Source organism: Lissotriton helveticus, chromosome 7 (genome assembly GCF_964261635.1).
Source record: "Lissotriton helveticus chromosome 7, aLisHel1.1, whole genome shotgun sequence".
Taxonomy (NCBI): Eukaryota; Metazoa; Chordata; class Amphibia; order Caudata; family Salamandridae; genus Lissotriton; species Lissotriton helveticus.
In genome coordinates this window covers 1,851,257,989-1,851,282,958 of record NC_136068.1, presented here as the reverse complement: position 1 = coordinate 1,851,282,958, position 24,970 = coordinate 1,851,257,989, and the positions used below count along the sequence as shown (strand labels likewise).

The 24,970-nt window shown below is 46.0% G+C and overlaps 1 protein-coding gene across 1 annotated transcript in view; it reads left to right on the top strand.

The window, feature by feature from the left end:
* LOC144767770 (killer cell lectin-like receptor subfamily B member 1B allele C) overlaps positions 1-24,970 on the top strand; it is a 126,169-nt gene that overhangs the window by 64,898 nt on the left and 36,301 nt on the right. The window contains exons 3-4 of the mRNA XM_078651152.1: positions 20,446-20,550; positions 22,292-22,449. Of these exons, the coding sequence (XP_078507278.1) occupies positions 20,446-20,550; positions 22,292-22,449 (263 nt within the window). The remainder of the gene's footprint in view (positions 1-20,445; positions 20,551-22,291; positions 22,450-24,970) is intronic.

The following is a 24,970-nucleotide window of genomic DNA, read 5'->3' as shown; positions in this document are numbered from 1 at the left end:
ACGGTGAGCTAGCAAACAACCTTGCGCTTTTCCCAAAACTGCATCCAGGATGTAAAAAAATTATATTAATACTCACAGTTCCCATGGCTGCGATAACAATCCCGAATGGGCAGATAGTCCAAGTAAACAAACAGGGGGATTGGTGCTGAAGGTGTCTGTCCCCAATCAGGCTAAAACACCTCGTCGCCAGTGGAAGTGGATGGTGCTTTATCCCATCCTTGTCGACAGTGTTGGAATAAGGCATCTTCCACCTTTCCCAAGATTACCAAACATAGCTTGAAGTGAAGTGTATGCATCATAGTTTGGCAAAGTTTGTAGCCTGGAAATGGAGTCACTAGCATATTGCTGAGGCCAAATGAATGAGCATGAACAAATACATAGTACCCCTATATAAGTACTATCCTTTAAGTCTTGTGAGCTCAGAAATGCCCCAGGCTCTGCCATTTCAGGGAATATGCAAAGTGTAAGTGCATGTGTGTGAGGGGATGGGGCAGAGGGGGATAAGCAAATCAAAACGTATGGGTGGTCATGGCTCAGTTCGGCTATGCCTGTGTTCCTACTAGCAGCCATTTTGTCTCACTATCTATCCCTGAGACCCTCAGTGTTTAAATAAGTTGTCTTCCCATGAACCAGGCATTGTTTGTGCACCATTATAAACAGCAAAAAGCAGTCTGGAACTCTTGCTGGTACTTTTTTCCTGTGGCACAAATGTTTTCTGCAGAGCGCTCATCAGTAAATGTTAGGCTTAAAAAGAAAATGCCGCTTGGGAGAATGAAAGTGAATGGTGGTATCTTGCAATGCCAGATCACAATTATGCCTGGTTTAGGAGGGTGACTGTTCTGTGTAGGAGGGAGTGTTACAGGTACACTGTTTTGCCCTGGCATACCAGTCAGTTATACCTTAGCAACAGAGGTGGACTGCCTGAGGCTGTGTGGGTGGTTCAGAATGTCAGTATGCGTAAGGTGTTTTTGTGAGTCGTGTGTGATAATTGGTTTAAGTGTTTGGCATTGACAAGATTGAAAAAAGATACACAGATGATTGCTCTAGCCATATGCACTAACATTACACACCAAGCTATGCGGCCGAGGGGAGATCAGGGGGTTGGGTTTGTTATTGTATTTCTTCATTTAACTCTGGCCAAACTCTTTGCCAATGGTGGTAACCCATGAATGAGGGCACCAATGCACCACCACATTTAGCCTCTCCCAACAACTTGCCCAACATGCTACAGCTTGTACATGGAAACAATGTCACTAGGTTCTTTGGTTACAAGTAACAGCTTTAACATCATGTTGGCAGTGTATGCCAGCTCTACAGGCTTCATTTGTATTCCATGTGTTCAATAAGCAATTGCAGAAGCACTCTTTTTACAAGGGGACAATACATAGATGACATGCTTCTCATGCCTCAGCCTGTGGAAGAGGTCAATGGTGTTTGTCAATCATGCATAGAGGTGAAATGTCTACTTACAGCTCAATCCAACTTCTGATTGGGCATAACTCGCGGACCAGGTCAGGTCATTAATGACAGCTTCATGGCTCCTACTTGGAGTGCTCTGTTTTGAGGAACTGAGAAATGTGGAGCTGGGAGGTGCAGAATCATGAATCATTGGGATGTAAGTTATGGAGCTGATATGTGTGGAGCTGGGAGGTGCAGAACCATGAATCGTTGAGATGTAAGGTGTGGAGCTGGGAGGTGCAGAACCATGAATCGTTGAGATGTAAGGTGAGGAGCTGGGCGGTGCAGAACACTGAATCTTAGAGATGTAAGGTGTATTGCTGTGAGGTGCAGAACCATGAACCTTAGGGATGTAAGGTGTAGAGCTGTGAGGTGCAGAATCATGATTCATTGAGATGTAAGGTGTGGAGGTGATATGTGTGGAGCTGGGAGGTGCAGAACTATGAATCATTGAGATGTAAGGTGTGGATCGGGGAGGTGCAGAACCATGAATCGTTGAGATGTAAGGTGTGGAGCTGGGAGGTGCAGAACCATTAATCATTGAGATGTAAGGTGTGGAGCTGGGAGGTGCAGAACCATGAATCATTGAGATGTAAGGTGTGGAGATGTGAGGTGCAGAACCATGAATCTTAGAGATATAAGGTGTGGAGCTGTGAGGTGCAGAACCATGAATCTTTGAGATGTAAGGTGTGGAGCTGGGAGGTGCAGAACCATTAATCATTGAGATGTAAGGTGTGGAGCTGGGAGGTGCAGAACCATGAATCATTGAGATGTAAGGTGTGGAGATGTGAGGTGCAGAACCATGAATCTTAGAGATATAAGGTGTGGAGCTCTGAGGTGCAGAACCATGAATCGTTGAGATGTAAGGTGTGGAGCTGGGAGGTGCAGAACCATTAATCATTGAGATGTAAAGTGTGGAGCTGGGAGGTGCAGAACCATGAATCATTGAGATGTAAGGTGTGGAGATGTGAGGTGCAGAACCATGAATCTTAGAGATATAAGGAGTGGAGCTGTGAGGTGCAGAATCATTAATCATTGAGATGTAAGGTGTGGAGCTGATATGTGTGGAGCTGGGAGGTGCAGAACCATGAATCATTGGGATGTAAGGTGGAGTTGATATGTCTGGAGCTGGGAGGTGCAGAACCATGAATCGTTGAGATGTAAGGTGTGGAGCTGTGAGGTGAAGAACCATGAATCATTGAGATGTAAGGTGTTGAGCTGGGAGGTGCAGAACCATGAATCATTGAGATGTAAGGTGTGGAGCTGGGAGGTGCAGAACCATGAATCATTAAGATGTAAGGTGTGGAGCTGGGAGGTGCAGAACCATGAATCGATGAGATGTAAGGTGTGGAGCTGGGAGGTGCAGAACCATGAATTGTTGAGATGTAAGGTGTGGAGCTGATATGTGTGGAGCTGGGAGGTGCAGAACCATGAATTGATGAGATGTAAGGTGTGGAGCTGGGAGGTGCAGAACCATGAATTGTTGAGATGTAAGGTGTGGAGCTGATATGTATGGAGCTGGGAAGTGCAGAGCCACGAATCGTTGAGATGTTATTTATGGAGAGGGTAGGTGTTGAGATGGGAGGTTCGGACCTGGAAGTGCACGGAGAGTAGAACTTCAGCCCAGTCACAAAATCTTTTAAAACTGCATTTCTGTGTTCTGATGCACTAACCCCATTTTTGTTGTGCAGGATCCCGGCGCTCCCATACTCCTTCACGGTCTTCCCTCATCGATCCTCACCGGCCCCGGTGCCGAGAGAGTAGAGGGCAGCCGCCATCTTGGGAAGGGGAGTCCCACGAGCCTGGCCGGAGTTAGCGGTCCAGTGCTCGGGTGGGACAGGATACAAAAGGCAATGTGCTTCCGGGAGCGCAGCGGACGGGCGCAGCGGGCGCGACGGAGGCGCGCCAAAGGCGCGCCAAAGGAAAGCCCGTCTGTGCCCGTCCGTGACCGCATGGGACCCGGGGCTTGTCATCATGCCCGATTTGTCCTGGAATACTCACCCAGCCATTTACTATCCTTATCCAAGAGCTACCCCGTAGACCCAGCAACCGCCTCCCATATTTTGGCCCTAGGCATTACCCGACTCCCACCCCCATTGGAGGCTATCAACCCCTTGTCCACACCACCCAGCAGCCTCCCGTACCCGGGCACTTCCATCGCCTTATTAAATACTAGGTCAGCAGTCGCGCATCAGCAGGAGATCTTCAACCTCCTTGACAGCGACAGCCCGGACATACTGTGTTTAACCGAGACATGGTACCACCCTGACTCCCAACCCAGTGTCTTGGCGGCCCTTCCTTCTTCTTATTCCATTCTTCGGGCTGACCGACCTGATGGCAAAACTGGTGGTGGGGTTGCCTTTATCTTCCGTGACAACCTTCGGTTTCAAATACTGGCATCCCCCTCTTTGCCTGCAGCGGACTGCTTGGTCGTGCGCTCTGTCTTATCGAAATCCCCCGTAACCTGTGTGTTGGTTTTACCACCCCCCCCAACCCTCTTCCCAGTTTATCCTTGCTTTTCAGGAGCTGCTGGCCCCTTTAGTGGTTAACAACGCTACTGTACTTGTGCTTGGCGATTTTAACTTCTGGCCTAGTGATCCCGCAGAAGACCTCACCTCCAAGGATTTTACCTCACTGTTATCAAGTTTAAATTTTATTCAACACGTCCGTGCCCCTACACACACCCGGGGCCACATCTTAGACCAAATATGGACCCTTAACCTACCCGCCACCAACCTGTCCATTACTCCTTGCGTATGGTCCGAACATCACTTACTGTCCTTCTCCTTGGACCTTCGCTTGCGAAATGCCCCCCTTAGTTCTAAAACCCTTTGGGCTAGGAGCTGGAATCGTGTTGATATCCCTGCGTTTTGCGAATCCTTAACTGCCACCTGCCCTGACCTCACTGATGTGCCTCCTCAATTTCAGTTGGCCACTCTGGATAGTTGGCTAATCCACCTCCGTGATCAAAAGGCCCCTTTGAAGAAAGTTACCATCAATCACCATCACCACGCTAATAAGTGGTTCACCCCTGCTCTGAAAGCAATTAAATTAACGGTTCGTCAAGCAGAACGGGCTTGGAGGTCGAAATACTGCCCTGTTAGTAAAACTAACTACACCACCTTGCTTTCAGAGTATAAAAAGGCCATCCAAGAGGCCAAGAAAGATTATTTCTCGCAACGCATACTGGCAGCAGAATGCCAGCCTCGTGAAATTTTTGCAACTGTTCACGAGTTAGCTCTATCAGACAGGCCTTCGCCTACGATCATGCCCTCTCAGTTACTGTGTAACTCACTGAACGAGTTCTTTATTGACAAAGTTGCACAAATAAAAGCACACATCCCTCTCCCATCAAACCCTTCATTGGACTGCTCTTCACCACAGAACACCCAGTGCCTTACTCATATCCCAGAGCTAACTAGTGAGTCCCTCTTTCCGCTCCTCAAGCGCGTAAAATCAGGGTCTCCATCTGACACTTGCCCGGCTCGCATTCTTGCCCAGGTGTTCTTGGCCTGTCCTGTTCCCGCCCTCACTGTCTTAAATGACACTTTCTCCAATGGCCTAGCCCCCACTGCATTCAAATCTGCCACCATTATCCCCATTTTAAAAAAGCCCGGGGCTGATCCTTCTTCCTTAGTCAACTACCGTCCCATATCCTTGCTCCCCTATTTGGGAAAGGTAGCTGAGGCGCATGTTTCTCAGGTGCTGAGCTCCTTCATAGAGGACAGCAATTACCTGGCCCCGTGTCAAGCTGGGTTCCGTCCACGACACTCAACCGAGAAGGTGGTGATCTCGGTCATGGACCAACTTAGGAAGGGACTCGATGCCAACACCCCCAAGATTCTGGTCCTCCTGGACTTATCCGCCGCCTTTGACACTGTGGACCATGACATTCTTCTGTCACGTGTCAGGGCGGCGGGGATAGGGGGACCGGCATTAGCTTGGGTCGAGTCCTTCCTGATGGACCGCACTCAGACAGTCCACCTAGGCACCTTCTCGGCTCCTCTGTGTAATGTCAACTGTGGTGTTCCCCAGGGGTCCGCTCTTTCCCGTTATTATATAATCTTTATATCTTTCCACTGGTGTTTGCTTTACAGAACATGGAGGTCACTGTATACAACTATGCAGATGACCTACAACTCATTTTTGAGCTATCCACCCCTTCAGGAGTTGGCAGTTTCCAGTCCGTCATGTTATTTATCCGAGACTGGATGAACATCAATCAGTTAAAACTTAATCCGGATAAAACAGAACTAGTTGTGACGGGCGGTGCTGCCAACCCCTGGTCCCCCTCTTTTTGGCCCCTCTCACTTGGGTCCCCTCCTCTCCCTTCCTTTTCAGTTAAAACACTTGGGATCACGCTCAACAATCAACTAACTCTTCATTCACATATCAACTCGGTGGTTTCCTCCTGCTTTTTTACACTACGAGTCATTCGGAAAGTTGCCAGGTTCTTTACCACCTCTGCATTAAAGCTGATCCTAATGGCCATGGTCTTGTCAAAGATCGACTATGGCAATATCATATATAATGGAGCTCCTGCCTATGCCCTGCAACGTCTGCAGTTGGTACAGAATCAGGCGGCCCGCCTGGTTTTTGGTTTATCCAGGTCCCACCATTCGACCCCTTTGCTCAGAAGCCTACACTGGCTGCCTATAAAACAACGGGCCAGGTTTAAGTTGGGGTGTTTGACTTTTCAAGCAAGAGCGGGCACGGCCCCTGCTTTTATCAACTCGGCAATCTCTTCCTATGTTCCCCCCAGGGACCTTCGCTCCTCTAGCCTGGCCTTGTTAACTACGCCGCGCTTTAAAAAGAAAAGGTCAGGAGGGCAGAAGTTTGCTGTCCTTGCACCCACCCACTGGAATGACCTCCCTCTATCTTTAAGACTCTCCTCTTCCTATATGGAGTTCCGGAGGTCACTAAAAACGTTCCTATTCCAGCAGGCTTTCGGCTCCTAGCTCTCTCCTTGTACTCACTCAGTGATCTTGTCAGCGCCAAGAAACTGATTCAGTGTACGTGCGCTTAATAAGTCTTTTTAAATTCAAAATTTTAAATTCAAATTCAAACTACGTTTTGAGTAGCTACTAGTTTGTGTGAGCATATTAGGTATATGTACCTCTCAGTGTATACATGACTATCAGTGGCTGCAGACATTGGGTTCAATGGCCATTCGTGACATACTGAGGACATCCATGACAATCTCACAATTTTTTATGAGTGACATTTTTGTTGGAACTCTAGTTGACCTGTTGCCTGTCCCTGTGTAAAAGTTGCTTATCTGTAGTATATTTATTGGCATTCCTGGAGACTTACTGTATCCCTGCACATTAGTTGTCCATGAGTGCCATATTTGGTTGCAATCTTGAGAAATGTTGGCTCTTATTGGTCCAGTTGTGGCCCATCATTACCCACCCATGTCCTTCCTTAACAACTGTATATCCCTTAATTATAAGTTTCCCATTCTTAACTTAGTGTTGCCATGGCTGACATCATGTTAGCAGTCATTAGCATAATGGTGATAAAACGTATTGCCATGTGATAGACCTCTGATTATTCAATGCTGGTGATAAATGGGCATTAAAGGAAGAAGCTACCCATGTGAGAAATTTATGAGTGCTTGGTGAAAATGGCAAGCTCATGTTTGGGTACCATAAAATATATTAGCTAAAAATAAAAATTGAGTGTTTAGGAATATGTATGACAAGCATCTATTTCTGGTTAAGCAAGCTTATTGACCCAAATTAATTTTTTATTTCATGGTTTGTAAATTGTTTCAATTCTCAGAAACTGACAAACTAACAGTGCACAAAAATGACTGTATCAACACATTTTATTTACAGTTAATGTTTGACTGAGAAGTCATGATTAATTTGGGACATTTGTGGCCTAATTACGAGTGTGACAGTGCGATGACAGGTCCCCCACACCACCGCACTGAAAAACCCATGGTGAGGCCGCCCGCCAGATTAGGAGTTTCCCCCTATATGGTGTCCTTTTTTTTAACACTCCCAGTGTGGTGCCTTAAAAAACAGGCACTGCAATGGGAACACCAAAAACAGTTCCTGCACAGCATAGAATGAAAAGTCCATGCCGTGAAGGAACTGGTGTGCATGCACACAGGGGGGCACATGTTGTGCCCCTCTGTGTGCATCCACAGGAAGCAGAGGCACCAGAGGCCCTGTAGGGGGTAAACATCATTTACCACAAATCCTTTTCCCCAAGGCAATTACTAAGCGGTCTTTACAACGACCGCTTTGTAACAACACATACCATAACTCCGCAAGTCACAACACTGACTTGTGGAGGGGTCAGAAGGTGTTGGATTAAAAATTAAGTCATTGTTACGACTTGCAGAGTAATGATATGCGATGTTAAAACACGGTCGTTGTAACAACCGAGTTGTAATTGCCTGTGGGGAAAAATAATGCGTAGTAAGGTGGCATCTTCCCTGCAGGGCCTTCTTTGTTTCCTCTCTGTTAGGGCTTTCTTGGAGGAGGAGACGGCATGAAAAACCTGGCAGAGAGGAAGCTCCTAATAAGCTTGGTGGGATCGCATCAGTCCCACCTAGCATATAGATGCCTCCTGACCGCTGCATCACATCCAGGGAATGGCGGTTCCCTGGCGGCTGCAGCAGGACTGTAGCGGTCCCATCGCCCATCTTGTAATAGGGCGGTGGGGATTCTACCACTGTTGCACCCTTGGAAGTCTGGCGGTCCACGGACGGACAGACCCATAATCAGCTTCATATTGGTTCTGTGGTTATAGCGGACAATGCGTGCTAGAGTTGCTTTGTCCTGCAGTGTACAGAGTGATTTCATCTTCTGCTTGATAAAGATTTTATAATTTTATGACTACTATTTTCTCAACATATCACATTAGGCTACCCTGACTTCTGGCTAAGTTTGTGATTGCTGTGTAATTTGTGGTAACATTCCTATATGAGCCTGTAAGATTTGTCGAGCTTTGCTGTCTATTGCCTGTGGTTGTGAAATTTGTATATAGTGAGATCTTCATTCAGACCCCTCCATGTAGATTCTCTTTTCTAACATATACAACTTTGCTTGGAAGTTGTTTGTTGGAATAATGTAGCCATGAAAGCTGTTATATAGATTTCGAAAATTTTATAGGACATGTGACATTTCATAGTTATATTTTCTTAACTACCTGCAATACATATATTAGCCAACTTTTAAAGAAGTTAATGTTGGAAGAGGCATTGTCCTGTCACCATTTGTCATAAGTGTCCATGGGGTGGGTGGGAGTCACATATTCATTTCAGGATATTGGTATTATTTTGGGGTGGGATTTTTAAAATGTGATTTTAGTTAATGTTAATTATTTTGTGTGCTAATTTTGTTACAAGGTTTAATTATTTGTTCAATTTTGGATACATTAAAGAAAACTTTCGGGTTGTGGCGTTTATTGGGATATTAGGGCCGGATTATTTAAACTTTTTTCATATTTATTAATATTAAATGATTTGTACATTATATTAAAAATAAAAAGTGTTCTTACATGGTTCAATGTAAAATATCTCGATAAATTATGTATTAATGTTACATTTAGATTGTCGTGTTTATTGCAATTTTTGTAATGGTAATTCATTTATGAGGATATATTGAATAAGATCCCGTAATATATGCACTTTCCTCTATGTTTTTCGACTGAGGTTAGCTGGAGGTTTTACCCCTCCATTGTATGAACTTTCAACAGGGGGGCAAAAATCCAGCTTGCAAAATTGTATTGGTGATGGACTGCAGTACAGCCCCCATGTGACACTTTCCCAAGACATCTGGCCTAACGAACTGAGGGACATATTTACAAGCCCCTAGCACCGTTGAAGCGTCACTTTTTTTGATGCCCAGTGGCGCACATTGCTTCACTGCATTTGCAAGGACTGGCAAAGCCACCCTGCATGGCTTTTCATGGCCTTGTAAATATGGTCCCATTTCACGCATTACTCTGCGCAAAAGAGGCTTTCCATGAGTGTTGCTCTGGGTGTTACCATGCAACACCCAGGAGTTCTGATGTATTCCTAGATTAACAAGGTTTCGTAAACATGGGAATGAGTCAGATTCCTACGCCTCCCCAGCAGAGGCATTAAAGTGGCGCAACAAGAAGAAATACCTTTATTTCTCCTCGTTTTTTCCTCTTTCTATGTGTGCAGTGGCGTCACTAGGGGGGTGCGGGGGGTGCGGACCGCACCGGGTGACACCAACACATGGGGTACTTGTGAAAAAACAGGGGCCCCTGCCTTAAAGGATAAACCCTAGCAAGGAAACTAAACTTATTTAGAAAAAGAGAAATTAGCACCGGGTTATGTGCACATATTTACATCATACTAGTGAACGCTAAAAAATAAAGTCAATGCCTAGTTGAATTTAATATGAAAATATTTTTCTTTTATTTTATTATAATTATAAACTGTATTCCCATATTTGAACCAATTGATATCAGGTTGAAAGGTTATTTACATGTGTATAATACAAATTAGTGCTTTACAATTCAAAACAAATTTCAGATAAACTATTTCAAATAATACAGAATTAATTCCCCTTCAACGCGTTTCGGCGGTTGGCCTTCCTCAGGAATTCTGTATGTACAGGTTGATACTTTTGGCAAGGCTGGAGGAAGCCTTGATTAATGTCTTTTTCCGGAGACTTTCGATTAGCTTCTATTTTGTTGGTGTTTCTTAACGATTACTGTGGCCACCTGGATCTGTGCCCAGTTGGTTAGTGAGACGTGGTTGCGGTCCCAAGTTGATTATATAACCGGTATCACGCTGTTAAGCATCGCAGGGAAGATGTTAATTCCCAGCTGGATGAGCGGGGCTGCAGTAATTGTTGATCCCGATGTGGCCCGTCCGCGCGATAATCTCCTGGATAGTGACACCAATCTGCACTGTAGCCTCGCCTCTGCTCTCCCCTTTACTGTCGCTCCCTTCCCTGTGCAAGCTTGTTCCTCATGCTGTTCACCCTCGCCAGCGTCTCGCAGGAGATCTGCAATGCTTGACTGCAATTTTCTTTGCTCACAAGGCAACTCTATAGCAGCCTAGCTCACCTGAGGGTGCATGGTTTCCTATTTTTCAGTGTCTTGCACAGTCTTCAGTTTTCCAGTGAACCAGTTCCAAATTTCAGCTTGCTCTTCACTACAGTGCCACCTGTTGCTCGCACTCTTGTTTATACAAATCCAGGGAAGACAGATGGAGTAAGAGAGAGAGGGAGACAGAGATAGCTAGAGGAAGTAATACAGAGAGAGGGAGCTAGAAAGAGCAAGACAGAGAGAGAGGGAGTAATACAGAGAGAGAGGGAGACAGAGGGAGTAAGACAGAGAGACAGGGAGCTAGACAGAGAGAGGGGGCTAGTGGGAGTAAGACAGAGAGAGAGGGGGCTAGAGGGAGTAAGACAGAGCGAGGGAGCTAGAGGGAGTAAGACAGAGAGAGGGAGCTAGAGGGAGTAAGACAGAGCGAGGGAGACGGAGGGAGCTAGAGGCAGTAAGACAGAGAGAGAGGGAGCTAGACAGAGAGAGGGAGCTAGAGGGAGTAAGATAGAGAGAAAGGGAGCTAGAGGGAGCAAGACACAGAGAGAGGGAGCTAGAGGGAATAAGAGAGAGGGAGCTAGAGAGAGCGAGAGAGAGAGGGAGCTAGAGGGAGTAAGACAGAGAGAGAGAGAGGGAGCTAGACAGAGAGGGAGGGAGCTAGAGGGAGTAAGACAGAGAGAGAGGGAGCTAGAGGGAGCTAGACAGAGAGAGGGAGCTAGAGGGAGTAAGACAGAGAGAGAGGGAGCTAGAGGGAGCTAGACAGAGAGAGGGAGCTAGAGGGAGTAAGACAGAGAAAGAGGGAGCTAGAGGGAGTAAGACAGAGAGAGAGGGAGTAAGATAGAGAGAAAGGGAGCTAGAGGGATCAAGACACAGAGAGAGAGAGCTAGAGGGAATAAGAGAGAGGGAGCTAGAGGGAGCAAGAGAGAGAGGGATCTAGAGGGAGTAAGACAGAGAGAGAGAGGGAGCTAGACAGAGAGAGAGGGAGCTAGAGGGAGTAAGACAGAGAGAGAGGGAGCTAGAGGGAGCTAGACAGAGAGAGGGAGCTAGAGGGAGTAAGACAGAGAAAGAGGGAGCTAGAGGGAGTAAGACAGAGAGAGAGGGAGCTAGAAGCAGTAAGAGAGGGAGAGAGGGAACTAGAGGGAGTAAGACAGAGAGAGGGGGACCTAGAGGGAGTAAGACAGGGAGAGAGGGAGCTAGACAGAGAGAGGGAGCTAGAGGGATTAAGACAGAGAGAGAGGGAGCAAGACAGAGGGAGAGGGAGTAAGAGAGGGAGAGAGGGAGCTAGAGGGAGCTAGAGAGAGAGGGAGCTAGAGGGAATAAGACAGAGAGAGAGAGAGCTAGAGGGAGTAAGACATAGAGGGAGGGAGCTAGAGGGAGTAAGACAGAGAGAGAGGGGGCTATACAGAGAGAGTGAGCTAGAGGGTGCAAGACAGCCTAGAGCTAGAGGGAGAGAGAGAGAGGGAGCAAGACAGAGTGAGAGGGAGCTAGAGGGAGCTAGAGGGAGTAAGACAGAGAAAGAGGGAGCTAGAGGGAGTAAGACAGAGAGAGAGGGAGCTAGACAGAGCGAGGGAGCTAGAGGGAGTAAGACAGGGAGAGAGGGAGCAAGAGGGAATAAGAGAGAGGGAGCTAGAGGGAGCAAGACAGGTAGAGAGGGAGCTAGAGGGAATAAGAGAGAGGGACCTTAAGGGATCAAGACAGAGAGAGAGGGAGCTAGAGGGAGTAAGACAGAGAGAGAGCTAGAGGGAGCAAGACAGAGAGAGAGAGAGGCAGCTAGAGGGAGTAAAACAGAGAGAGGGAGCTAGAGGGAGCAAGACAGAGAGAGAGGGAGCTAGATGGAGTAAGAGAGAGAGCAGGAGCTAGAGGGAGTAAGACAGAGAGAGAGGGAGCTAGAAGCAGTAAGACAGAGCAAGAGGGAGCTAGAGGGAGCTAGACAGAGCGAGGGAGCAAGAGGGAGTAAGACAGGGAGAGAGGGAGCTAGAGGGAATAAATGAGAGGGAGCTAGAGGGAGCAAGACAGGGAGAGAGGGAGCTAGAGGGAATAAGAGAGAGGGAGCTAGAGGGAATAAGACAGAGAGAGAGGGAGCTAGAGGGAGTAAGACAGAGAGAGAGGGAGCTAGAGGGAGTAAGACAGAGAGAGAGGGAGCTAGAAGCAGTAAGAGAGGGAGAGAGGGAGCTAGAGGGAGCAAGACAGAGAGAGGGAGCTAGAGGGAGTAAGACAGAGGGAGAGGGAGCTAGAGGGAGTAAGACAGAGAGAGAGGGAGCTAGAGGGAGTAAGACAGAGGGAGGGAGCTAGACAGAGAGAGAGGGAGCTAGAAGGAGTAAGAGAGAGAGCAGGAGCTAGAGGGCGTAAGAGAGAGAGAGCGGGAGCTAGAGGGAGTAAGAGAGAGAGCGGGAGCTAAAGGGAGCAAGACAGAGAGAGAGGGAGCTAGAGGGAGCAAGACAGAGAGAGAGGGAGCTAGAGGGAGTAAGACAGAGAGAGAGGGAGCTAGAAGCAGTAAGAGAGGGAGAGAGGGAGCTAGAGGGAGCAAGACAGAGAGAGGGAGCTAGAGGGAGTAAGACAGAGGGAGAGGGAGCTAGATGGAGTAAGACAGAGAAAGAGGGAGCTAGAGGGAGTAAGACAGAGAGAGAGGGAGCTAGACAGAGCGAGGGAGCTAGAGGGAGTAAGACAGGGAGAGAGGGAGCTAGAGGGAATAAGAGAGAGGGAGCTAGAGGGAGCAAGACAGGGAGAGAGGGAGCTAGAGGGAGCAAGATAGAGAGAGAGGGAGCTAGAGGGAGTAAGACAGAGAGAGAGCTAGAGGGAGCAAGACAGAGAGAGTGGCAGCTAGAGGGAGTAAAACAGAGAGAGGGAGCTAGAGGGAGCAAGACAGAGAGAGAGGGAGCTAGACAGAGCGAGGGAAGTAGAGGGAGCAAGACAGAGAGAGAGAGAGGCAGCTAGAGGGAGTAAAACAGAGAGAGGGAGCTAGATGGAGCAAGACAGAGAGAGAGGGAGCTAGAGGGAGTAAGAGAGAGAGCAGGAGCTAGAGGGAGTAAGACAGAGAGAGAGGGAGCTAGAAGCAGTAAGACAGAGCGAGAGGGAGCTAGACAGAGCGAGGGAGCTAGAGGGAATAAGAGAGAGGGAGCTAGAGGGAGCAAGACAGGGAGAGAGGGAGCTAGAGGTAATAAGAGAGAGGGAGCTAGAGGGAATAAGACAGAGAGAGAGGGAGTTAGAGGGAGTAAGACAGAGAGAGGGAGCTAGAGGGAGTAAGACAGAGAGAGAGGGAGCTAGAAGCAGTAAAAGAGGGAGAGAGGGAGCTAGAGGGAGCAAGACAGAGGGAGAGGGAGCTAGAGGGAGTAAGACAGAGAGAGAGGGAGCTAGAAGCAGTAAGAGAGGGAGAGAGGGAGCTAGAGGGAGCAAGACAGAGAGAGGGAGCTAGATGGAGTAAGACAGAGGGAGAGGGAGCTAGAGGGAGTAAGACAGAGAGAGAGGGAGCTAGATGGAGTAAGACAGAGGGAGGGAGCTAGACAGAGAGAGAGGGAGCTAGAGGGAGTAAGAGAGAGAGCAGGAGCTAGAGGGAGTAAGAGAGAGAGCGGGAGCTAGAGGGAGTAAGAGAGAGAGCGGGAGCTAAAGGGAGCAAGACAGAGAGAGAGGGAGCTAAAGGGAGCAAGACAGAGAGAGGGAGCTAGAGGGAGTAAGACAGAGAGAGAGGGAGCTAGAGGGAGTAAGAGAGAGAGCAGGAGCTAGAGGGAGTAAGACAGAGAGAGCGGGAGCTCGAGGGAGTAAGAGAGAGAGCGGGAGCTAAAGGGAGCAAGACAGAGAGAGAGGGAGCTAAAGGGAGCAAGACAGAGACAGAGGGAGCTAGAGGGAGTAAGACAGAGAGGGAGGGAGCTAGAAGAAGTAAGAGAGGGAGATAGGGAGCTAGAGGGAGCAAGACAGAGAGAGGGAGTAAGACAGAGAAAGAGGGAGCTAGAGGGAGTAAGACAGAGAAAGGGAGCTAGACAGAGAGAGGGAGCTAGAGGGAGTAAGACAGTACCTAGCGCCGTACATTTCCAACAGAGGTGGTCCATGCGGTAAGTCGTGAGGGGGTGACACCATGAGTTACCCGCACCGGGTGACACCAACCCCAGTGACGCCACTGTATGTGTGCAGCATTCTGCAGCCACATAGAAGGAGGAAAACACCATCAATTATTCTTTTGAGCAGGAAGGTGTCCCTTCCTGTAGAAAATCAAAAAGTCCCACAACGCGGGCACCCTTGCACTACGGTGCAAGGATACCTGCACTGGCGCATTGCAGCCCATTGTGCACCAACGCTGGGGATAAGGAGAAGAACGTGCCGCTTCTCATGGATACGGTGCATTCCTGCCTTTTTGTTTTGATGCAAGGCAGCGCAGGAAGATGCCTTGTGGTGCTGCCCTGCACCAAAACGTCATAAAGAGGCCCACACTTTACATGTCTGCCTTTTCACACTGCACCTTTCCCAATAATGGATGCAACTGCCCCATAAACATGTCAGCCAGGTGCTTTAATCAGCTAATATAATCTGGTCCTTTTCCTGGTGTGTGAACCAGGCCACTGTCATTGAGTACACCAGTTCTGCTCCTGAGCATCCCTCTTTGCTCAACCAGTAGCGGCTGCTACCGCACATTTGTAGTGGGGCAGGTGTGCAGAGGTGGCAGGTTTAGAAGGGGGTGTGGGGATAGAAAGAAAAACTGAAAAAATAAGAAAAGAATTAACACTTTGCCGGCGGCCGCCTCTCCTCCATTCTTCTTCCACAACAGCAGGAACAGGAAGCACCCTGGCTTCTTGAGTCCTCTAGCAAATAGCGACGCTGCTGATAGGGATTGGTCTGGCCGCCGTGGATCAGTGCTCAGATTGGGACTGTGGGTCTGGGCATGCTCCTCATTAGGCTGTGCATTGCAGCCTGGTGAGGAACATGCACAGTGTGCATGAGTGTTTGGCTGAGCCGAGACGGCTGGAGAAGCAGTTATGCGCACTTAAGGAGTGCCAACCAGTCCTCCCCTGCTCTTTGGGCAATGCAGCTCAGCCCCACCCCGCACCTGGAGATCCACTAGGGAAAAATAAAATGATAATAACCTGGCGTTATTATCACTTAATGTTTATTGTGTGGGGCGACGCTCCTCTGCCTTAGTTGAGGAGCCGCCACTGCGCTCAACTTGTAGTATGGCCAGAATGTCAATGGATTGTCTCAGCAAATAAAACTGCCTTTCATATGCCACCTGCATTCATCAGGACAAATATAGAAACAGCTTTTGCTGTCCAGGCCCATGGTGTGGGAATTATAACTAAATGTAATATTATTGGATGTCATCAGCATGCCTTCCCCTTGAGTAGCACACTGTGTGATCAGTTCCTTACCCATCCGTGATTTGGGGGCATAGATGATTGGGGGGAGCTCATGGAACTCCAGCATTGGCTGAGTGGGTAATTCTGCCTGGCTGCACCTTCACCTCTGATGCAGTGGTAGAGAGAGCCGTGCACCCTACACACGGGCTGTCATGGCCGTCTGAGGCTGGTGCATGGTGGGCGCTAATGTGATGATGATGGCTGAGAGCAGGCCTTTAAGTGGGCCGGGTCCTGCCGGTTCTCAGCACCGGAAGTTCTGAAAAGCAGGTGCTGAGACAGGTCCCTATGGGCTCTTCATTTTTGCCATCACCCTCAAAAAATCTTAACTCTGCAGCAGTGGCACCCTTCACAGCCTTTGATGTAACTTCAAAGAGATTCGTTATAGTTTTTTCACAGTATCATTTACGAACTAAAGAATTTTCAGTATTATAAACAACAAAACCATATGTGTTGCTTATTTATCTCATGCAACTAACAACCATTGACAAAGTCAATAGTCCTGGCTTGTAGTAGGTGTAATGTTACGTGTTGCATTAAACAGCTGGATGCAATGACAGAAGCTGCAAATTACCATTTTGACAGCACAATATGCTAAGCACAGATTTTTAGCATAGTGTTTAAGCCACACCCTTATTACATCGGCCACGCCCCTTTGAGAGACTTCCCAGTTGTTTTTTATTCCACTTAAAGCCCTGGCTGAGACCGGCCATGGCACTTTGACTTAGAGGATGACCAGAGCAGAATCATAACCGTATCATGTGCTGAAAGCCACACGGCCTGTACTCCCATCACCACTGGCTAAGTTTGTGGAGAGCTCCTCAATGTGTTGCCCAGGTGCTGTGGCTCTGCAGGGTAGATAAACTCAGCTGCCAGCACGCATGCTGTGGTGCCCAAAGAAGTTATTATGAGGATTCCCAAATTGAGGTCTATTGTTGCTGTGGAAACCCGCCTGGGCCCAGCTAGGTAGCTTACTTTCACTGAAGTAAGAGATCTCCACATTGCCTGTCTGTGAGTCATACTGTTACTTGACTACATATTCAAACAAGCCCATTTTTTTAATCTCATATGTTTTTATCCTTCTGTATTTCTGTGACATGTTGTGATTGCTGTTTCTTTTTAACTTGTATGCTTTTATGAATTCAATATTGAATATCGAATAAAGATTCTAAAAAAACAAAACCAAGCTGTAGCATCTTGGCAGATTGGCATGAGTGACAATTGTAATTGCCATGTTTTGTGAAGGCAGTCCACCGCTGATGCAATGACTGCATTAAACTCAGGACAAAAAAATGCTTTATTTACAGGTAAGAAAGGTGACAGAGAGTCGGGGAGCGAGAGGGAGAGCGAGGGAGAGAGAGAGAAGGGTGTAGGGTGTGATGCAAAGAAGTACATGCAGACAAAGAGAATGAAAAGATAGTGAAGAAGAAGGAGTTGATGTGCAAAATCTGCAGATAGAGAATTTAATGAACAAGTTGAGGGAAATGTGTCAGAGTGAGAGACTGTTGATGAAAGAGGTATGAAGTAGAGACCAGAGGAGACGGAGGCACTACAAAGGCCACTACTCCTTCCACAGACCTGCTAATATCCAATCAACAGTCTAATATTCTCAGAATTGAAAGATTTTCAGTTCTATTTGTTCACAACAAAATCATTGTTACTACAGAGAGGCAGTAACGGCTAACAAGCATTGGCAGCATTAATAGGTCTTGCTTGTTTTAGCTGTCTGCTCTTTGTTGTTCGATGTATCCGGATTCAGTTACAGAAAACATATGGAGATGCACTTATGTAATGGCAATTGCATTGATTTATTCAAGAGAAAGTCTCACATGAAGTGTCACATAATAGACAGTAGGATGTCACTAATGCACCAACTGAAACCATAGAACTGTCACAAACATGAGCAATCCGAAAACATGGCAGCTATAAGTCTCTACCCCGTCTTCCATCATCTTTCACTCTAGCCTCTACCCATCTGGCACTCTACTCTTAACATATTGATAGGCCTCTTTATTATGAGTAACAGTTAATTTTGATGTGGCTGGTAAAGTCAGTCACTACCTGGAACACTTGGCCCTCCCTGATGGGTCACCTCCAAACTTTTTGTCTACACCCAATCCATTTTGCTGAAACGTTATTGCTGCCTTTAGCACTGTCAGCACTTTCCCTCTGCTAACCAGTGCTAAAGTGCTTGTGGTCTCACTTTTAAACGTGGTAAAACAAACTGTTTGGCATATGTAATTTACTTATAAGTTCCTTGTAAAGTGGTACACCATATACCCAGGGCCTGTAAATTAAAAGCTATTTCTGGGTCTGCAGCACTTATTGTGTCAACCACTTACATAGCCCCTTAAAACATGTCCCAGGTCTGCATTGCAGCTTGTATTCAGTTTTAAACTGCTAATTCGACTTGGCAATATAACCATGTTGCCAATTCAAAAATCGATTTTTATCTTACATGTAAGTTACACCTGAGGTAGGCTCTAGACAGCTCAGAGGGCTAGGTACATTGTAATTAAAATGCTGGACATTTACATTTAGGTTTTACCTTTCCTAAATATGTTTTTCACTACTGTGAGGCCTACCTCTCCCAAAAGATAACATTGACTTATCATAATACATTTAATGAATGCGAAACTGTGAATCAGAACAGGTAGGAAAGTCATATTTGGTGTCTGTGAAATTGTAATTTAAGACCATCTTTAATGGTACCGCAGATTTAAGTCACAAATTGGAAAATGCCACTTTTGGAACATGCCATTTTCCTGCCCTAACGATTTGGTGACTGCAGCCTGTTACTGGGTCACCTGACTAGATGTAGGTGACAGTTGGTCTTTGTATCTTCTTCCCAGACAGCCACCGAAAAGAGGGATTAGGTGTGCCAGGATGAGCTCCCACTGGCAGGATGGGACAGATTGAGCGGAGTAAAGTCCCACTTGTAACTCAATAAGCTGTGCCCTACCTTTACACAAAGCTTTACACTGGCCAATTGTGCTTGTAGCAAGGGAAGAGAGGCAGGTAATTCCAAGTACTGATCAAAAGGAATCACTAAAAATGTCTCCTTCCTCAAAGACGGCACCAGCTATTAAAATAGGACCATCAAACCCACTCTTCAGTACACTTCCGGACTATTGGAAGATTCAGAAGGACTTTGTGCTGCTTTACTGTAAGAAAGACTGCTCTGCTGACCTGCTGTCCAAGCGAGAAGGACTGGACTTGCATCTTGATCGCAGGACTACCAGAGTGACTCCAAGGGCTAGTTAACTGGCCTTCTGATCAGAGCCCCAGGCACAGAAAAAGCTCCAATAATCTTGACCCTTCCAGCTGGACTTTGCCTTGTGTGAGTCCTAACCCCCCAAGTGGGTTGCCTCCAGTCCTGGACCCTTGGAAGTGGGGCTAAATGTGCTCAGCCCGCCAACTGTAGTCTCATCAGTAACAACGTATCGTGATGCAAACTTGGCTCGGCTCCTCACAGTGCCTCATCAGAACCGGTGCAGCACAATGCATCCACGACGCAAGCCAACTTTGCAGTCTGCACAGCTCATTGGAACTGCTGCTGCATGATGCATCCTTGACACAGACCCCACAGCTTCTCATTGGGAAAGACGCAGTTTGACGCGGCCTCGACGGAAGCCGGCAAGCCAGCCCAAGCAACTCACCTTCAACATGGATCAAGCATCACTTTTCAGACCGCTGCTGTTTGTCACAATGCTCTGCAACTAGGATTTTAGTTTAAGGTACATTTCTTATCTAGAGTAACTTGATCTCTGTATATGGCCCGTGCTCCACTAATCTTGGGAGTTGCAACCAAATAGCCACAGTTGGCGCTGTGTGCTTCCAAGCAACATTTTTTACCTAAACTTCTAAAATTGCATATCCCTTGATCTACTAATAGGAGTTTGTTGCTTTGGTGTAAACTAATTTAGTAAAATCTATTCTATTTTTCTAAATTGGTGTAGTATTTTTCTTGTGTTGTGTTTTCTCTTTATTGCTGTTTGGGTACTGCATAATACTTTACACATCGCCTCTAAGTTAAACCTGACTGCTCTGTGCCAAGCTACCAGGGGGTGAAGCAGAGGTTAGTTTAGTGACTTTAGTAGTTCACCCTGACACGGATTGTGGCTGTTGCTTGGCCCACATTTTCACCCCACTCAGCCAACCCAATTTCTCACACTGCCCCATCGGATTTATGAGATACATGGTAACTTCTAAGACCTGCTTGCTTTCACCAAGAACATTTTAGCTTAGTGTCTTAAAAGAAATGAGAAATTACCAAGGAAATCAAACCCATAATGAAATATTAGCCTAGTAATTCCTCATTTCTTTGGGGACCCTTGGAGCTAACTGGCGGGCTGGATTTTTGCCACCAACAGAGGTGCTGGTACCCAAGTATCTGCATCTTTGGGAGGAGATATGCTGCTCCCTTTTGTGGGCCACTCATGAGGGTCTTAGTCCTCAGTTTGGTTTCTGTCTTGCCTCAGGAGCTCTTTGTGCCTCATCTTGTCCAATGCAAACTAATTGACAAATTTTATGTTCTCTTTGAATAACACCAGAATTCTTCAATGATTAATGTCTCCCTCGCTGCCATTTGATCCCATTTCTCTCCCAGTCTTTAAGCACTCTCAAGAGGCAGCAGCATTGTCTTCAGAGTCAGACACACAGTGTGAGAACAAGGAACTTTACAATCAGGAACCATTAGACTGCAAAGGAGCAGGTAGGTGCATCACTGTCTCCATTAATGCACGCATTATTCCATGTTTTTTACTAGATGTAGGCCAAGATTTTCAAAAAAGTAATGCTTTTCAAACTTTGTATGTGTGCTGCAAAGTACAGCAGGCATGCACATTTGGAAAAGAAAGGAGAAATAAAAACATTTGTCTTCTTTCAAGTGCCATTCTCATTTGGTGCTGAATCATCTCTACAATTGTTTTTAGATTGGGTTTTGTATCAAATGGCATGGGTGGTAGCATGGAAATGCCTATGTACTACCCATGTACTACCCCTTGGCACTAAGTAACGCAAAGCAGTGCCTTGCTCTGCTTTGATTTACTTTCAGGGTACTTTACAGCACAAAACAAGTTTTGGACTGGAAAGAAAATTAGGAAAACAACATTTTGTGCTGGTTAGCATCACTTTGTGACGCTAAGCCAGCTCAAAATATTTGTAAGTCTACGCCTTAGTGTCTTCATCTTTGAGAATCTATCCTTTGACTAGGGCCTCACACCAGGTATTCCTGGAAGCCTTGTATCAGACCCTCACCACTATCCTGGGAGTGTATTTCACACAGGGTAGGAATGATGCCTTGTCTACTTTTTTTCATAATCGGTTCTGATATTAAGGTAATAGGCTTGCACAATTAGTGCTCACTGGGTGAGCTGTAGCAGTAATATTTTTTGAGGGTTAGACAGAGGGTTATATTCGAATACTTGCAATGAGACGGGAGATATTGCATGATTTAGCATTTCAAAAATGTTATTCATGGTTTATTTCGTGCATTGACTTTAAAACTGATTCAAATACACACTCTAAACGTGTGCAATTGACTTCTGCTGGTTTTCCTCTATCTTGTAGACTATTTGTGTAAGTTTGCATGATCGAAAATCAAGTATTTTCTGCAAACAATGAGGTACATATCCTTCCAAGACGACCCTGCTAGGTAAATGGGTTGATTAGGTTGTCTGAAACTGAAGGTTTTGGAGAGTCCAGAGCAGGTAATGGTTCAATTTACAAATTTCAAATTACTTACAGATGTGGGTGATATACAAGGTGCAGGTGCAGGATAGAGCAGGATAGAGACATTTGTCTCTGAAAACAAGAGTTCTAGTTTAAATGGTTCGTTTTTTTTTCTTTGTAATCCATTCTTGGGTTTGTATTTGCTGCTGTTGGGGTGAGTGAAGAGGTTAAACGAATAATGAGTTCTTTTTTGCATGAAGTTACTCCAACGTGGCCCAATCTACCTACGAAAGGGGTTCAAAAGATACTATCCAGCGCGCTGTCTGAGATCCGCTAGCCAGAATTTACTTACTACTCCTCGCATTAAACTGGCTACCAAGGGTGGCAAATCCATCTTTGTACTAGGCACTAAGGCCTGGAACAAACTTCCCCTCTCCCTGCGATCTTTCTCCCAAGAAGCCCCCTTTAGGAAAGCATTGAAAACCTGGATTTTCTCATTGCCTGATGCTCTGTGTAGGACCTTAGTGTAGTGGACGTGTAGAAATTAGGACTTCTTTTCCCTATCCAACTCCGCCATCTGGGTTGTGTAAGCGCCAAGATACTCCTTGGAGTGGTAGCAGCGCGTTATAAGTGTCCATTACATTACATTACTCTGACAAAAGGTACCATAGTGGTGATTTACAGTTTTGATACTTCTCATATAAGTATAGCTCCAGAAACTATAATATTTATGTCTTCATGATGTAATTCAGTTTCATGGATTCCCTTCCCTCCTTTGACAGGCCCTGGGTGTGAGCGGTGCCCTCAGGACTGGCTGCTCCATGGAGGAATCTGTTATTACTTCTCAAAAGTCAAAGAGGTTACGACCTGGAGCGAGAGCCACGAAGACTGCTCTTCAAGGAGCGCGCGCCTGCTAGTGATAAAGGACCATGAGGAGCTGGTGAGTCAATCAATGGAGATTCAGGACAAGGTACAAATGGTGAGAGGTTAATAATACTGGGCCAGGGGGAGCTGTTGATGTATTAGTGATGCATAACATATCAGAGCTGGTAAGGCGTTAGTGATACAGGAAAAATCAGAGCTGGTAAGGCATTAGTGATCCAGAACAAATCAGAGCTGGTAAGGTGTTAGTGATACAGAACAAATCAGAGCTGCTAAGGCATTAGTGATACAGAACAAATCAGAGTTGGTAAGGTGTTAGTAATACAGAACAAATCAGCTGATAAGGCGTTAGTGATACAGGACAAATCAGAGCTGGTAACGCGTTAGTGATACGGAACAAATCAGAGCTGGTAAGGTGTTAGTGATACAGAACAAATCAGAGCTGGTAAGGTGTTAGTGATCCAGAACAATTCAGAGCTGGTAAGGCGTTAGCGATACAGAACAAATCAGAGCTGGTAAGGTGTTAGTGATACAGAACAAATCAGAGCTGGTAAGGCGTTAGTGATACAGAACAAATCAGAGCTGGTAAGGTGTTAGTGATACAGAACAAATCAGAGCTGGTAACGCGTTAGTGATACAGAACAAATCAGAGCTGGTAAGGTGTTAGTGATACAGAACAAATCAGAGCTGGTAAGGTGTTAGTGATAGAGAACAAATCAGAGCTGGTAAGGCGTTAGTGATACAGAACAAATCAGAGCTGGTAAGGTGTTAGTGATCAAGAACAAATCAGAGCTGGTAAGGTTTTAGTGATACAAAACAAATCAGAGCTGGTAAGGTGTTAGTGATACAGAACAAATCAGAGCTGGTAAGGCGTTAGTGATACAGAACAAATCAGAGCTGGTAAGGTGTTAGTGATACAGAACAAATCAGAGCTAGTAAGGTGTTAGTGATACAGAACAAATCAGAGCTGGTGAGGTGTTAGTGATACAGAACAAATCAGCTGGTAAGGCGTTAGTGATACGGGACAAATCAGCTAGTAAGGTGTTAGTGATACAGAACAAATCAGAGCTGGTAAGGTGTTAGTGATACAGGACAAATCAGCTGGTAAGGCATTAGTGATACAGAACAAATCAGAGCTGGTAAGGTGTTAGTGATACAGGACAAATCAGCTGGTAACGCATTAGTGATACAGAACAAATCAGAGCTGGTAAGGTGTTAGTGATACAGAACAAATCAGAGCTGGTAAGGCGTTAGTGATACAGGACAAATCAGAGCTGGTAAGGTGTTAGTGATATAGAACAAATCAGCTGGTAAGGCGTTAGTGATACAGGACAAATCAGCTGGTAAGGCGTTAGTGATACAGAACAAATCAGATCTGGTAAGGTGTTAGTGATACAAGACAAATCAGAGCTGGTAAGGCGTTAGTGATACCGAACAAATCAGAGCTTGTAAGGCGTTAGTGATGCAAGACAAATCAGAGCTGGTAACTCGTTAGTGATACAGGACAAATCAGAGCTGGTAAGGTGTTAGTGATACAGAACCAATCAGAGCTGGTAAGGTGTTAGTGATACAGAACAAATCAGCTGGTAAGGTGTCAGTGATACAGGACAAATCAGAGCTGGTAAGGCGTTAGTGATACAGGACAAATCAGAGCTGGTAAGCTGTTAGTGATACAGGACAAATGAGAGCTGGTAAGGCGTTAGTGATACAGGAAAATTAATCAGAGCTGGTAAGGTGTTGGTGATACAGAACAAATCAGAGCTGGTAAGGCGTTAGTGATACAGGACAAATCAGAGCTGGTAAGCTGTTAGTGATACAGGACAAATGAGAGCTGGTAAGGCGTTAGTGATACAGGACAAATCAGAGCTGGTAAGGTGTTAGTGATACAGAACAAATCAGAGCTGGTAAGGCGTTAGTGATACAGGACAAATCAGAGCTGGTAACTGGTAACTTTCTCTACTGTTGCACTCACTGGAGTGGGAATAGTAATTTTTACCCTCCCGCTATCCAACGCTTTCCCTACTGTTGCACTCTCTGGAGTGGGAATAGTAATTTTTGCCCCCACGCTATCCAACGCTTTCCCTACTGTTGCACTCACTGGAGTGGGAATAGTCATTTTAACCCCTACGGTATCCAACGCTTTCCCTATTGTTGCACTCTCTGGAGTAGGAATAGTAATTTTTACCCTCCTGCTATCCAACGCTTTCCCTACTGTTGCACTCTCTGGAGTGGGAATAGTAATGTTTGCCCTTACGCTATCCAATGCTTTCTCTACTGTTGCACTCTCTGGAGTGGGAATAGTCATTTTTACCCCTACGCTATCCAACGCTTTCTCTACTGTTGCACTCACTGGAGTGAGAATAGCAATTTTTACCCCTACGGTAAAATAAAAATAAATATTAACTTTATTACAATTAAATTACTTCCCACCCAATTCCTCTATAAACCCACAACCCGCTCCTAATAATAAAAAATACAATTAACATAATTATCAACTAATCAATTAATACAAATTAATTACCAATTTATAAAAATTCATTACCGGTTAATAAACATTAACTACCAATTAATAATTAATT